This window comes from Physeter macrocephalus, unplaced genomic scaffold (genome assembly GCF_002837175.3).
Source record: "Physeter macrocephalus isolate SW-GA unplaced genomic scaffold, ASM283717v5 random_2241, whole genome shotgun sequence".
In the NCBI taxonomy this organism is placed as follows: Eukaryota; Metazoa; Chordata; class Mammalia; order Artiodactyla; family Physeteridae; genus Physeter; species Physeter macrocephalus.
The window spans coordinates 1-13,442 of NW_021147526.1; the positions used below are offsets into that span (position 1 = coordinate 1).

Below are 13,442 nucleotides of genomic sequence, written 5' to 3' on the forward strand. Positions count from 1 at the left end.
GAACATACACTTCCCATTGGCGTCTTTCTCACAAAGGCCAGCAGTTTGGGCCTCGGGTCTGGTGCAGTATCATAGTGGATCCTTTCCCCTCCACAGAGAGCCCTGATAACATTGAAAAGAGCATAATCAGCTCAAGCAAAGGTGATGATCTCACCTGCCAGCAAGAGGTGAGCATTGGAAGGGTGACTAAAACCAAAAGAGCCCACTCACAGCTGGTGGTTCTTCCAGAAGTCTGGAGAGGCCAGCTTCTCCCCTCCTTCGAACACATCGTATGATTGTATTGGGCCTAGTCCTCAGGGGCTTGGTTTGCATCTCCTTCGCATCTTGGTGCAGGCGTCCCTCAGTGCTTTCGTATCTCTGTAGTGATGTGTGGCCAGCCTCTGTGCTGCACGAGGGAAAGCAGGGCTGCCTGGCCTGTGGACCTGCTGAGCTGATGCCTTTGCTGCTTAACAGTCATCTCTCCTGTATATCCCTTGTGCATGTTTCCTAAATACTAATGAAGTCTTACCCTGGTTGTTTCTTGGTGCACAGTTTTTTAAGGCAGCTTCCCTGTTTACTACTTAAATTTAGTTACCCAGTGTTAATGTCCTGGTTTTGACTGTTGTTTTTATGGTTAATCTATGCTATTGTCATTAGGGGAAGCTAGGTGAAGGGGGTAATTAGTAAACTCTCTGTACTGTTCTTGCGACTTTTCTATAAGTCTAAAATTATAACAAAACAAAAAGTTTTATTTTTTTTTTTTTTTTTTTTTTTTGTGGTATGCGGGACTTCCTCTGCCGTGGCCTCTCCCGCTGCGGAGCACAGGCTCCGGACGCGCAGGCCCAGCGGCCATAGCTCACGGGCCCAGCCGCTCCGCAGCACGCGGGATCCTCCCGGACCGGGGCGCGAACCCGGCTCCCCCGCATCGGCAGGCGGACGCGCAACCACTGCGCCACCAGGGAAGCCCAACAAAAAGTTTTAGTACATGCAGTGCTTTTGTTTTTAGGGAGGCAGTTGTCAGTTTGCCTTTTGAGTTCTGTTGAGGGCCTAAAATGTGTCCCAATGGTTTCTCTCCATAGGAAGCTCTTCTTCCGGCTAAAGAAGAAATTCCACCTGGTGAAACAACTGAGCAGACAGAAGGGACAGGAAGCTGCATCCCACAGAAGGCCAAAAATGCTGCCAGCGAGAGGGAGCTCTACATCCCATCTGTGGACCTTCTGACTGCCCAGGTGGAAGACTGAGCACTTTGAGGGGCAAGGGACAGAAAGCCCTGGGGAAAGAGTTCTTAACTTGTTGAAGAAAAGGTGGTAGAGCTATAGGTGGTGCTCAGGAAGTTAGAGATATGCCCACTCTGATCTAGTCAGATGCACAGAAGGGCAAAGTCATCACCAGTGGAGGCAGGCTTCTAAACTAAATGTTTCGTCTTTGAATTGGGAACTTATCTTGTGCTTCCCACAACTTCCCTCTAGTTGCCTCTTCTTTTCTGCCTAACTGGTTCACCTTCACCCACACTGCATTTGCTCTCTTTCCTGCCATTTGGTTATTTGAATGCCTACTTCCCATTTAACTCTTCTTGGTTTCACTTGACTGAGGTGAGGCATGAATTTGAACAGAGTTGAATCTGGGATGATAGAGAACTCAATGGCCTGCAGGACCCGTCAAGACAAAACATGGCTCTAGCGTGTGCTGCAAGTAGCCTAACCTTGCACCTTTTTTTTCAGGACCTGCTGTCCTTTGAGCTGTTGGATATAAATATTGTCCAAGAGTTGGAGAGAGTGCCCCACAACACCCCTGTGGGTAAGAATGTCACTCGGTCCACCTTGTTTATTCTATTAACAGGCCCCAAAATATTGCAGCCCTGACTCTGGTAGGTAGTATTTTATTCTGAGGAAATAGTTGGCAAGGATTTCTCCCACAATGTGATATTAAAACTGCCCCCACTGGTTCATTTTCCTTCCTCTCCCTGTTGTCAGAGGCAACAATACCAGTTTGTGCAAAGTTTCCCCACCATAAAGGGACCCTCTTCTCCATTTTTCTCTGGATATTTGTGTCCCTTTGTTCCTTTGCATTGATGGCTCTGTGTCTTGGCCATGGTCTTCCAAAGCCAAACAGCCGTTTATGATCCTTCCTGCATTGATGGATCTGTCTGAGATACTTGTGTGCCTAATGGTCTGGAGAAATTCTTTAGAACGCCTTGAAGTGTACCTGGGTTTATTTTAGCCATGCAGGAGGCAAGAAGCCAATGAGCTGCTGCTTCTGGACACTGACTGTTGATGATGTGATGCTTTTTCGTGGTTGATGGTTCTCCTGTCTTCATTCTCCAGATATGACTCCCTGCATGTCTCCTCTGCCACATGACAGTCCTTTAATAGAGAAGCCAGGCTTGGGGCAGATACAGGAAGAGAGTGAAGGGGCGGGATTTAAAGAACTTCCTGGTAAGGGGTTAAATATTTGTAAAGTATTTGCATCCTCCCCTTCCATACCACACCCTGTTGTTACACATACCCCCTACTAATCTTACCTTGCTGTGTGAGTGGGTTTTCTGTAGGATCTCATTTTTTGAAGTCTCCTCACCTTCACATGGCACCGATAGCAGCTACTCCTTGGCATCGCATCAGCATGGGTACATGACTGGAGAAAGATCTTCAACACTTTAAACACCAGTTGCAGACAAAGTTCATGTCTTTTTCAGATTCCACAGTGTCAGTAAAGAAGAGGGCTGAGAACATTTCTTCAGTGGAGGAAGCAGAAGATGACCTGAGTGGGACCCAGTTCGTGTGTGAGACTGTAATCCGATCCCTTACCTTGGATGCTGCCCCGGATCACAAACCACCTTGCAGACAGAAGTCCACGCACAGTGAGTGTCCCTGAATCCGAGCCCCCCACCAAATTGAGGTGACGCCTGACTTGTGATTGCCAGACCTGAGCAGATAGAAGTGCTCTTCTTTACTGAGAGTGGAGATAGCGGGATCTTTGTTAGAATTCGGATCATGGTTGTTTCTTTGGGCTCTACATATGCTAACTGACCATTTTATTTATAGCATCAGGAGGAAAGCAGCTACCATAACTTATTTCTGTACTTCTCCAGGGGCAGAATTTCAGTTGCACGCCACAGAGGAACAGCAGCCAGTTGTGCTGCCTGGATTCTGCAGTAAGGAGTCTTCTTGTAAGTTGACAGAGCCCCTCAGCAGAGACCCCCACTGGCAGCTGAGTTGTCTCCTTTCTCCAAGGGCAGCAGTCAGGAAATAGTGGGCAGAAACAGGAGCACCAGACTAAGTTTCTCAAGGTTAAATTCTGCTGTAATAAATTTCTTTGTGGCAGAAATGTCTAGATGTCAGATAGGTAGAACCACTGTCATGTATTTCAAGTACTATCCAAAAACTCAAATTCTACTACATCAAAATAATGTGAAAAAATGTCTTGTGTTTATTATAGTGAAATTTGACCTATACCTTTAAGCATGATTTATCTCACTTTTTCATTTATATATCTATATTTAAACTGTATATTTTTTTAAAATATATGTATTTCCTCACACATACTTGTGTATAAATGCATAACAAAAAAGTCTGGAAGGACTTACACCAAAATGTTCACAGTAGTTATCTCTGATAAGATTATAGGTACTTTTTTTTTTCCTCATCCATGTTTGCCAATTTTCTATCATGACTAATTACTTCGCAAAGAAGAGGAGGAAGGTAGTCATACAGTCCTGAAGTATTTACCACCAAACATTTTCTTACAGCACCGTTAGCTAGTGTATCAGTTTTTATTTGAACCCGTCTCAGTATGTTAACCATCACGTGAAGAGGAAAAGGGATGAGGCCTCCTTGTTTTTAAGATTCATAGTGTTCTCAGAAGCCTCGATGTTTCTGCCGATGTTGTTTTTTTGTGAACTTTGGTTCTATGTGGCTTTGCGTAGGTTTAGAATATGGCCATGACTATGGTTTCAGCAGCCCTTCCCTCTGGTTTGTCCCTGTCCTCTGGGTTTCATAATTATAGCTCATGACCTACAAGGCTTGGTGGGGTAAGGGTAGCACAGGGGCTGCTTTTAGCTTATACCTTAAAATTGGTTGCTTTCATCCTTTAGTGAAATTTGCCTCACCCGAAGAGGGACCACTTGGAGACGAGAGGGAAGAGATTGTCCGTATTGTTGAAGAAGAAGCTGTCGTGGAGGAGGAGGAGGATGAGCTCAAAGATGAAGTTCAGAGTCAGTCCTCTGCTTCTTCAGAGGATTACATCATCATCCTGCCCGAGTGCTTTGACACCAGCCGCCCCCTGGGGGACTCCATGTACAGCTCTGCTCTCTCACAGCCAGGCCTGGAGCGAGGGGCTGAAGGCGAGCCTGGGGTTGAGGCTGGGCAGGAACCAGTCGAGGCTGGGGAGAGACCCCCTGGAGGGGAGAACCAGCCACAGGGGCACAGCATCAGTGACATCCTTATGACCTCACAGACTCTGGACACAGTGCCCCTGACCCCAGAGGTGGTAGGGCCTCCGCCACGGCTGCCCAGGTACCATCCACACCCCGCTCTGCTGGGCTGTTCTCCAGAGGTGGAATAAAGAGAGAGGACTCAACCTGATCTCAAAACCTGTTTCTTTGTCAGCAAGGGAAGAGTCTATTTCCCATAGTAAAGTCTGATGAATAAAAGTTGTACTTCCCAGTATTTGTGTATTCTGGATTTAAAGAAATACTTGTTTTAGTTAACCTTAATTATCTGAGTATAATCTATCTACTTATGTTTTGATCATTGAGAGCCAGTTTTTAAACACAAACATCCCTGGACCTTCCTCCCTGTTCTGTTGAGTCATGGGGAAAGGCAGCAAAAACTCATTCTCATACTAATCCAAACAAAGTAGAGTAAGAAGTTTAATCTGTTATGGAAACAAATATACTACAAAACCAGATAGAAGTTACTATTTTTCTCTACTGGTTCTGTCTGTATCACTGCTCTCTCACAGTATGGAATATGGTGGAGCCTTGACTATAATTTAAAACATTCTCCCAGGGAGCTAGATATTTTATCAGCACCACTTGATACAGGGGGAAGTGACCAGACTGAAGCCAGTCTTTCTAGCTTGACTGTGGCTGAAGAGGAAAACCAGAAGACGAATGAGCCCTTCTCACCTGATCCCTAAATTCAGACATGTGATCTGGATCAGAAATGTGAAGCCTCTGTAGAGAATTTGGCACTGCTGTGCTCTGTTTACTGTTTCTCCACCGTTACTGTAGGCGCCTTTTCAACTTACTTTCAATATTGTGTCTTTCTGAAAGGAGTCCTCCGTATGCACAGCATCACGGTTCCCCAGGAGTGGATTTACCAGTTACCGTACCAGAAGTTTTTTCAGTCCCTGATCAGAGCAGAGGAGGTAATGACCAGCCTGAGCTTTCTCTTTTTCTGTGCTCCTTTCTAATGGAACCAGGTATAAATAGGCACTCTGTCTTTGTGATTCTTGGCAGTTTTTAGAAACTTGCCCTTTGACTTTTTCTGTGCTCCTCCCTCGTACTCTTTTGTTCTATCTTCTAGCTTAATATTTATTAAGCGAAATCCCATAGAGGTTGGCATTGTGCTATAGTGGAAAGAACACAGGCTTTGGGGCCAGACTAGTCTAGGCTCCAGCCTCAGCTCCACCTTTCTTCACTGTGTGACCTTGCAGTGGTTCAGCAGGGTTCTAAGACCTGAAGGTCTGTTTCCTTATCTACAAAATAAAGAGAATAGCACTTTGAAGTTGTGAGTAGACCCTCAAAGTCGCTTTCCTCTCGTCCTCAAAAAACAAAACTTGAAAGTACTTAAGAACTAATAAACTATTGTGATAGGATTATAGAATTAACTTTTCTGATTCACTAAACAGTCACCTTGCATTGCATTCTGGACAGTTTTCTTTAACATTTACTTAAACCACCTGCAAAATTTCTCAGATATTTAAAAAGGAAAAAAAAAAAAGGACTTTAAACGTTGCAATCAGATTGCCACCTGCCTCAAAAATAGCCTTGCTGTGAGTTAGGAAACACCGGGTGTTTATGGATGCTGCATCTAACCAACAGTTCTTTTGCTTTTAGAGCCCAGAGGCTCATCAGGACTTGTAAACAGCAGACAGAAGAGCTATGACCACTCAAGGTAACTGGGGCTTACTTGTGCAGCCTCTTCTTCAGAAGCAGATGGATATCCTAGTATTGCCTCCGCTTAAACGAGCCTCTCCGAGCATGTGCCGCCTGCCGAGAGCGGAGAAGGAGAGCCATCATTCCTTCTTGTTCTTATTTCTCCTAAAGCTTGTGAGCAACACTGAGCAGAGGGCTAATGTTGATGTTTAAGAGTGTTCACATTCCAGACCAGGAGGAAGTTCCCTCAGATTCAGCTCCTGCTTAGTACCAGAGAAGAAGGCAGGAAGGCCCAGCCCACTGTGCATCTTTATAACTTTTTCTTAGACATACCTGCCTCTCTGCTCCCAGTCATCTCAGAGCAGTGTCAAGGTGGGCTCCTCCCTACGTACAGTGTTCAGAAAATCACATTTCCTTTGGAAGGTGTTTCCTCTGAGATGATAACTCAGCATGCAGACTGCCAGTACCTCAGTGCGCTGCTGACCACATTAATTTTCAGCTGGGGCTGAAAGCTGGCATGCTAACCAGAGTGATGTGTTTTCTGCAGTGCCCATATCTTGCAGCAGTAAGAGCTGGGCCCTACATCAAGCCCAGATTTGTAGCTATAAAACTGATAGGAAAATGGTCACACTCTCAGTTTACATCTGATTTTTTTCTCAGGGAAATCTCATTTTTTTCCCAGGATTAGAGCCCAGATTATCCGTAGGAAGATAACGATTCACGTTTCTTTAGGGAGACAATTTGGCTTTCCCCGCAGGCACCACCACGGAAGCAGCATTGCTGGAGGGCTGATGAAGGGGGCTTTGTCTGTTGCCGCCTCTGCATACAAGGCCTTGTTTGCTGGACCACCAGTCACTGCACAGGTCAGTGTATGTTTTATTTTCCTGAACCAAATCCAAGTTACCAGTGAAAACAGTGGCGTCTGCCTGGGTTGGAGAGAGTAGCATGGCATCATAGAAAGCACGAGCTTTAAGTTTGGTCTTTAACACATAACTCTGCCACTTTCCAGCTGTATGACTTTGGCTAAGTTACTTAAGGGAGGAAAGAAAAGAGACCTAACGTTGGTTGCGGACCTACTGTGTGGGGGTCACTCTCCCAGGTGCCAGCACTACAAGGTGAATCGGACACCAGTTCCTGCCCAGAGACAGTGGGAAATTTGTAAACAGACATTTATCTGTGAAACTTTTGAAAATTGCAAAGCACTATAGAATTTAAACAATCTTCCATTCAATTAAGAAAAAAAAAAACATTTATTGTGCAGTGTAAGATATTGTGCCAGTGTTCTCAGACCAGTGGAACACCTCAGCCTGGTGTCGGCCCCATGGTGGGGCCAGGGAAGGCGTCCTGGTAGATGACGCCTGAGCTCAGTCCTAAAGGACAAAATGAGTGTGTGCTAGGAGAGAGGGTTAGAGAGGGCATTGTAGACAGAGTAGCCAGTACAGAGACTTGGAAATGTGAACCTGGAAGGTGAATTTGTGCCAAGAAGAGAAAAGACCAATGATGTAGGTGGGATGCTGTGTTAAGTGATTTGGATTTTATTTTAAGACCCGTGGGAGGGACTTCCCTGGTGGTCCAGTGGTTAAGACTTGCACTGGCCATACTTTCTTCCAATTTTCCCATACTTTCTTCCAATTACCATCTCTTCTCTTGCTTCTTCTTGCCCCATCGTCATGATTACCTTTAACTTCACAGGGTTTCCAGAGTTCGTTAGCATCTTTTCCTTCATCTAGTTCTAAAGACAGTTCATTAGTCACCTGGTTTAGGGTGCAAACATACCTAATCCAAAGCAGGGCCTTCCCAGTCCTTCTTATCCCCTCAGAAGACCCATTAGTATCGGGTGGACAGGAGTGCCATAGCCTTGCACCTAATTGCCTAGTATTTTGAATAAATCTGAAAGATTAGTATGACTTAACAAGATAAACACAAATTATACAAAAAATGTTGTTCTGCTTTTCTTGACTCTACACAGCCAATAGTTTCCGAAGATCAGACAGCAGCCCTGATGTCCCATCTCTTTGAAATGGGATTCTGTGACAGGCAGCTAAACCTAAGGCTGCTGAAGAAACACAATTACAACATCCTGCAGGTTGTGACAGAACTCCTTCAGATCAACAACAACGACTGGTATAGCCACCGCTACTGAGGAGTGACCTCGTATTAAATAACTTTGCCTGCTGCTCAGAGACGATCTTTATTCTGTTTTGGGGGTGTGGGGTGGAGGCCCTTGCTTATTTTTTAATCTGATGAATCTACATAGAGCCCATCATTGAACTATCAAGACAATACCTGCCTTGCAGTGTTTTTTGGAGCAAATCAAAGGCCAGAACTTAAATTTTCACTTTAGACATTAGATGAATTGTAGGAAGAGCATTTTTCAATTGATCTGGATAAAACTCTTCTCCGTTTTAGTGCATTGAAAAGTGCAACTTAAACTTCCTATAGAACCATTTTTCTTCCTGCTTGTACTGAAGTTGAGTATTTTTCTTTGCTTAATGTGGATGTTTTTATGAGGATATCTGTTAATTGTCAGTTTATAAAAGAAATTAACCTTGGAAGTTGTTTTCAAGAATTATTCTCATAATTTTTCTAACCTATCCCAAGCTTCATAGCTGTGTGGTATTAAAATAACACCCAGGGCGCGATAGGAATTTTGTTCCTCTTCCCTTCTCAAGGAGAAAGTCGTTCCCCTGCAAGTCTTAGTAACCGGCACTGTTGTTTTTCAAAAGACCCCCAGTGATGCGTTTAAGAATATCCACCTTCTGGTCTCTGCACTTCTGAGAAAGGAGCGGGGAGTGTGCTCATTAACCCACCACCACCACCACCAGCTGGTAAAGAGGTAACAAAAACCACTACAGATTTTAGTCATAAAAATTACTTGCAGATGGGGCTTCCCTGGTGGCGCAGTGGTTGGGAGTCCGCCTGCCGATGCAGGGGACACGGGTTCGTGCCCCGATCTGGGAAGATCCCACGTGCCGCGGAGCGGCTAGGCCCGTGAGCCGTGGCCGCTGAGCCTGCGAGTCCGAAGCCTGTGCTCCACAACGGGAGAGGCCACAACAGTGAGAGGCCCGCGTACCGCCAAAAAAAAAAAAAAAAAAAAAAAATTACTTGCAGAAAAAGAAGAATCTGACCCCCAGCCTGAAGGGGGAAGGATAGTAAAATAGTATTACTTAACCTGGTTTGGTATTATAATGAATGGTGATTTAAATTGATCATTGGCCTTAATGATGTTTATTTACAGTATAACTCTTGAATGCTGTTAAATAAGCCAGGATTCAGACTGCAAGCCAACCAGCCTGTTTATTATTTAAAACGTTTTTATGGGGGCTTCTGGGTAGAGGCTGAGCGGCAGGGTGTGTGTGTAATTAATTGGGTTGATTTGGGACGGGATCTGTCTTGACCATCTGAGTTGTATTGTAGGGGTCCAGGAGGGCCCTGGGGGTCCAGTCGTCTGTCCCATTGTACTTGTACCTAACCGCTTAAAGAATGGTGAAATAAACTTTGAAACTCCTACCTGGACTGGCTGGTCCTTTCGTCCGGAACCTCGCGTGGCCTTTGAAGAACCGAGAATTTTCTGGCCGCTGTGTCGAGAGAGGCGGGCCCTGGGAGGGAGGGGCGGGTCCGGAGGAGCCGGGGCGGAGCTTCCCAAGGCTTTGAGCGGAAGCTTGGGGTGAAACCTCGGCTTCCGCAGTTTCGATTCTGGTTTGCGGGCGTTCCTGTTGCTGCGGTTGCCCGGGGGTAAGGCGATTCGGGACCCTCCTTCCCTTCTTTCCCTTTGGCATGCAAGGGCCCAGACCCCTTTTGTTCCTCCTCCTAGCCCAACACGCAGGTTCCAAGCTCTACTAACGGCCTCTCGGGGTGTCTGGTGGGACTTAAAATCCTCCTTCAATGAAATTCTAGCCTCTCAGTCCGCTCCGACCCCGCAGCCCATGGCCGAGCCCCAGAGTAGGGCGTGAAGCCTCCGGGGAGGCCAGGGTCGCTGCTCCTCACCTCCTCCAACGCGGTGCAGTCGGTCCCCAGGACTCTACGGGAAGGGGACTGGTGGCCCCTGGAGCCACCCTGCCTTACAGGCCCTCCTCCCCAAAGACGTACTCCAGAAATCTCTAGCCCTCTTGCAGCTGAGAGGAGCCCAGAATCTCAGACCTAAACCAGGTGAGGCTTCCTTTATTTTAAGCCCAGAAGGTCTGAGTTCGGCTCGCCTTGCCCACTCATTTGCCACCAGTCTTTTGGGAAGAATCTGGAGTTAGCTGTGACTTGTCCTAGTGAAGGACTGACCCTGAAATTGCTACCACCCTCCCCCAGACATTCTTTCCCACCCCAGCTCAGAAAGCAAGCAGAAGAGGTTTATGCTCCCTTCCACAACCGTTTTAGGGTTTTTAGCCACACCTGTGGCCAGCCTAGCCTCCTTTCTCTTTCTTGTTCCAAAGAATCCCTGCCTTCCTATTACGCCAGCACCTGCCCAGGCTCAGGAATGTAAACTTTCCTTCCACACCCGGGCTGGAGACCTCGGGCATTTTTGCCCGGGTGCTCTAGAGACACGTTCAGAGTCATCTTGTTGCAGAGGATGAAGGGGATCTCCTGGCTGCTGCCCCCAAGACCTATCTAACTTCCTTCCCTTGCAGTGAATGACAGCTCAGCAACTTTTCCAGAACAAAATTAAGCGCTCTTTCACTTATGAAAGTCCCTTAAAGTGAAATAACTTCTGCTTTGCTTTTCCCTCTTGTAGGCCGATTGAGCTCTCCTACAATTAAAAAAAAGAGTTGAAATGCATTGAGATTCCTGATCCAGGAGTCGTGTGTAACTGCTTGAATTTCCACACCCTCACTTCCTTAGGCTTGAGCTTGCTGAAATTGTGGTGGGACGCCTTGCCAATCTCAAGAACCTAAAACCAGAGTGGCACCCGGCATCAGTGCTAACTGAACTTTGTTCTTTTCTTATCAGTGAAAAATACCCCTGAACAATGGGTGAGACATTCTCCCAGCTGGGCTCTCGGAAGGATGAGAACAAGTCAATCCTTCCCTCCGACCAAGCCTTTGGCAGCAAGGCTGCCAGCTACTCCAGCACCACCAGCAGCAAGACTTTTTGTTCCTGTGTGCCTTGTGAAAGGGCTGCTGGTGTCAGCTTTGTGACTTGTCCCACCTGCCAGGGCAGTGGGGAGATCCCTCGAGGTGAGTGGCCCCAGGCTCTGGAAGGAGCCTGGGATCCAGGAAAAGCTCTTAGCAGCCAGCTGGCCAGTGCCAGGCCCCTCTGAGTCTCCTTGGATGGGGTTGGCTCTCCCAGCTCCTAGTCCCTGAGTTTCAGGCCAGCCAGGGAGATGCTAACCCTCCCTGGGCTCGCTGCAGAGACCCCCTCCTGCCCTGGTTGTACTGCCCAAACCCAGGGGATTTCCAGCCTCTGCTCTCTTAGCAGCACTGCCTTAGGATTCAGGAAATTACAATGACCTCTCCAAAGAAATTGGGCTTCTCTGATTTGTGGTGACGTGCAGAAATTCTTCACACCTGTTAATGAAAATCTCACCTCCATTCTAGAGATGGCAAAGCTGAGCTGCCAACAGCCCGGTATCCCCAGTCCTGCTCTGAGGCAGAGGTGGCATGCTTCTGACACTGCTCTGTGGGATGGAGGGGTGCTTCTGGCAGGCTGGCACAGGAAACATTTGTCATGGACACTTCTTGGCCCTCCCTCTCACCCTCTTTCTACAGAACTAGAGAAGCAGCTGGTGGCCCTCATCCCCTATGGGGACCAGAGGCTGAAGCCCAGGCACACGTAAGCCCCTCTTCCTATCCCAGCTCTGTACGCATTGCCCCTGGGGGCTCTTCCTCTTTGTCTCCCCCAATCCCCCTTCCCCCCTAGTTTTTCTCCTTTGGTTCTCTCCCAGAAAGCCTGAGCCTCACTGGCCTCAGATGTATTAGCTCCCTGTTTCCAAGGATTTTCCTAGTTTAAGAAGCTCGGGGCACAGCAGATGCCACCTGAGGCCTCTTGGTGTCCTGAGCATCACTGCTCCAAGAAGCATGGCTCCCTTTTGAAGACAGAGAGGACCTCTTGACTCTGCAAGTCCTTCCAGGAGGGAGGGAGTGGCTGTGGTTGCAATTGGTTTGGGGAAGCGATTTTTCCTAGGAACTTCCTTTGCTACGGCAGCTCAGACCTGCTTGTTCTTTTCCCTGTAGAGATAGGAAACCAGCTGCTCTCTGTTCTGGGACACTTCAGAACCTCAGAGGCAGCCCTGAGTTTCACTGCGGGGGGCCCATGACCCTGTTTGTCATCTGGGTCCTTTGACATAGATCCCTGCAACCTCCTCCCAGGGTCCTCAGCTTCCGTGAGGGAGCCACCACCCAGCCTGCCCCCACCAGTGCACCAGAAGCCGAATCTGGCATTGCCCCTTAGAAAGTGCTAACAAGGTGCTCTCTCTTTAATGCATATCTCAATTTTGAATTAGATGGACAGATGATGTCTTGTTCTGAATATGAATATTAAAATTCAGAACTGTCAAAATTCACATGGGCTTACTTCTTCCAGTGAGAATAGCTAGCATTGGTTGAGCCTTTGGCTATGTGCCAGGATCAGGGATTGGTGCCTTTTCATACATTAGCCCATAACAGATTGTATGAGGTAGGTACAATTATGCCCATTTTATAGACAAGGAAACTGAGGCTTAGGGCGGTTAAGCGGGTTGTTCAGAGTCGCTGGGCCAGTGGGTACACAGAGCTGGGAATGGAAGCCGGGCTGCCAGCCTCTCAGTCCGGTGCTCCTACCCACTCTGGGCCACATCTGAGCCTAGGTTGGTCCTCCACATCTGGGGAGCTAAGTGTACAGTTGTGAGGGGGGACTCGGAGGAGAGCCTTATATAGAGAGAAGAGTGTCTGAACACCCCCGGCCCAGGCTGCCTTGGTGTCCAGACTTCTCCACTCCTCTACCCCGGGTCCTGTTTTCCCACAGGAAGCTCTCCGTGTTCCTGGCAGTGTTCATCTGCCTGGTGACCTCCTCCCTCATCGTCTTTTTCCTGTTTCCCCGGACTATCGCCGTGCAGCCTGTAGGCCTCAACGCCTCCACAGTGACTGTTGACGAGGCCAATATCCACCTCAATATAACGGTGGGTGGGTGCCTGTGCCCCTGGGATCCGACCCCACCTTCCTGGCAACACTCCTCTGTAGCCCTTGTCCAGTGTTCTCACCCTGGGCATCGGTAGCCAGGGATCTTATGGCACCCAGAGGATGTCAGAAGCCTGGGGAGAAGCAGGAGCAACCGTGAACCCCCTAACAGATTGTGCAGGATTGTAACTGTGAGGGGTTAGAATTGAGGCCAGAGCCATAAATCCCTGGGTGCAGTCGGGGTGGTGTGCCTGAGACTCCCTGGGTGGGCAGGACTGAACAGA

At 47.7% G+C, this 13,442-nt stretch overlaps 2 protein-coding genes across 3 annotated transcripts; both read left to right on the top strand.

Moving 5' to 3' along the window:
* Positions 1-6: 6 nt before the first annotated feature.
* Positions 7-9,586, top strand: LOC114485668 (next to BRCA1 gene 1 protein-like). The gene is made up of 10 exons (XM_028487462.2): positions 7-167; positions 1,059-1,208; positions 1,701-1,776; positions 2,672-2,836; positions 3,068-3,145; positions 4,070-4,490; positions 5,252-5,346; positions 6,038-6,095; positions 6,834-6,939; positions 8,046-9,586. Exons 6-10 carry the CDS (start codon positions 4,270-4,272, stop codon positions 8,217-8,219), a joined length of 654 nt encoding a protein of 217 aa, XP_028343263.1. The 5' UTR covers positions 7-167; positions 1,059-1,208; positions 1,701-1,776; positions 2,672-2,836; positions 3,068-3,145; positions 4,070-4,269; the 3' UTR covers positions 8,220-9,586.
* Positions 9,587-9,720: 134 nt separating this feature from the next.
* Positions 9,721-13,367, top strand: LOC102977583 (transmembrane protein 106A). 2 transcript variants are annotated; one of them, XM_028487463.2, is made up of 4 exons: positions 9,721-9,811; positions 11,015-11,241; positions 11,773-11,836; positions 13,007-13,331. In XM_028487463.2, the coding sequence occupies exons 2-4, from the start codon at positions 11,034-11,036 to the stop codon at positions 13,254-13,256; spliced, it is 522 nt and encodes a 173-aa protein (XP_028343264.1). In that variant the 5' UTR covers positions 9,721-9,811; positions 11,015-11,033; the 3' UTR covers positions 13,257-13,331. The 2 variants fall into 2 exon arrangements, with proteins under 2 accessions (XP_028343264.1, XP_028343265.1); XM_028487464.2 differs by lacking the exon at positions 9,721-9,811 and adding an exon at positions 9,833-10,225 and having other exon boundaries at positions 13,007-13,367.
* Positions 13,368-13,442: the final 75 nt, after the last annotated feature.

Coding starts and splice junctions, on each gene's coding strand:
- LOC114485668 (XM_028487462.2), top strand. CDS start 4,270: ATGTACAGCTCTGCTCTCTCACAGCCAGGCCTGGAGCGAGGGGCTGAA. Junction 4,491..5,251: donor CCTCCGCCACGGCTGCCCAG/GTACCATCCACA, acceptor TCTTTCTGAAAG/GAGTCCTCCGTATGCACAGC. Junction 6,096..6,833: donor AAGAGCTATGACCACTCAAG/GTAACTGGGGCT, acceptor CTTTCCCCGCAG/GCACCACCACGGAAGCAGCA.
- LOC102977583 (XM_028487463.2), top strand. CDS start 11,034: ATGGGTGAGACATTCTCCCAGCTGGGCTCTCGGAAGGATGAGAACAAG. Junction 11,242..11,772: donor CAGTGGGGAGATCCCTCGAG/GTGAGTGGCCCC, acceptor CTCTTTCTACAG/AACTAGAGAAGCAGCTGGTG. Junction 11,837..13,006: donor AGGCTGAAGCCCAGGCACAC/GTAAGCCCCTCT, acceptor GTTTTCCCACAG/GAAGCTCTCCGTGTTCCTGG.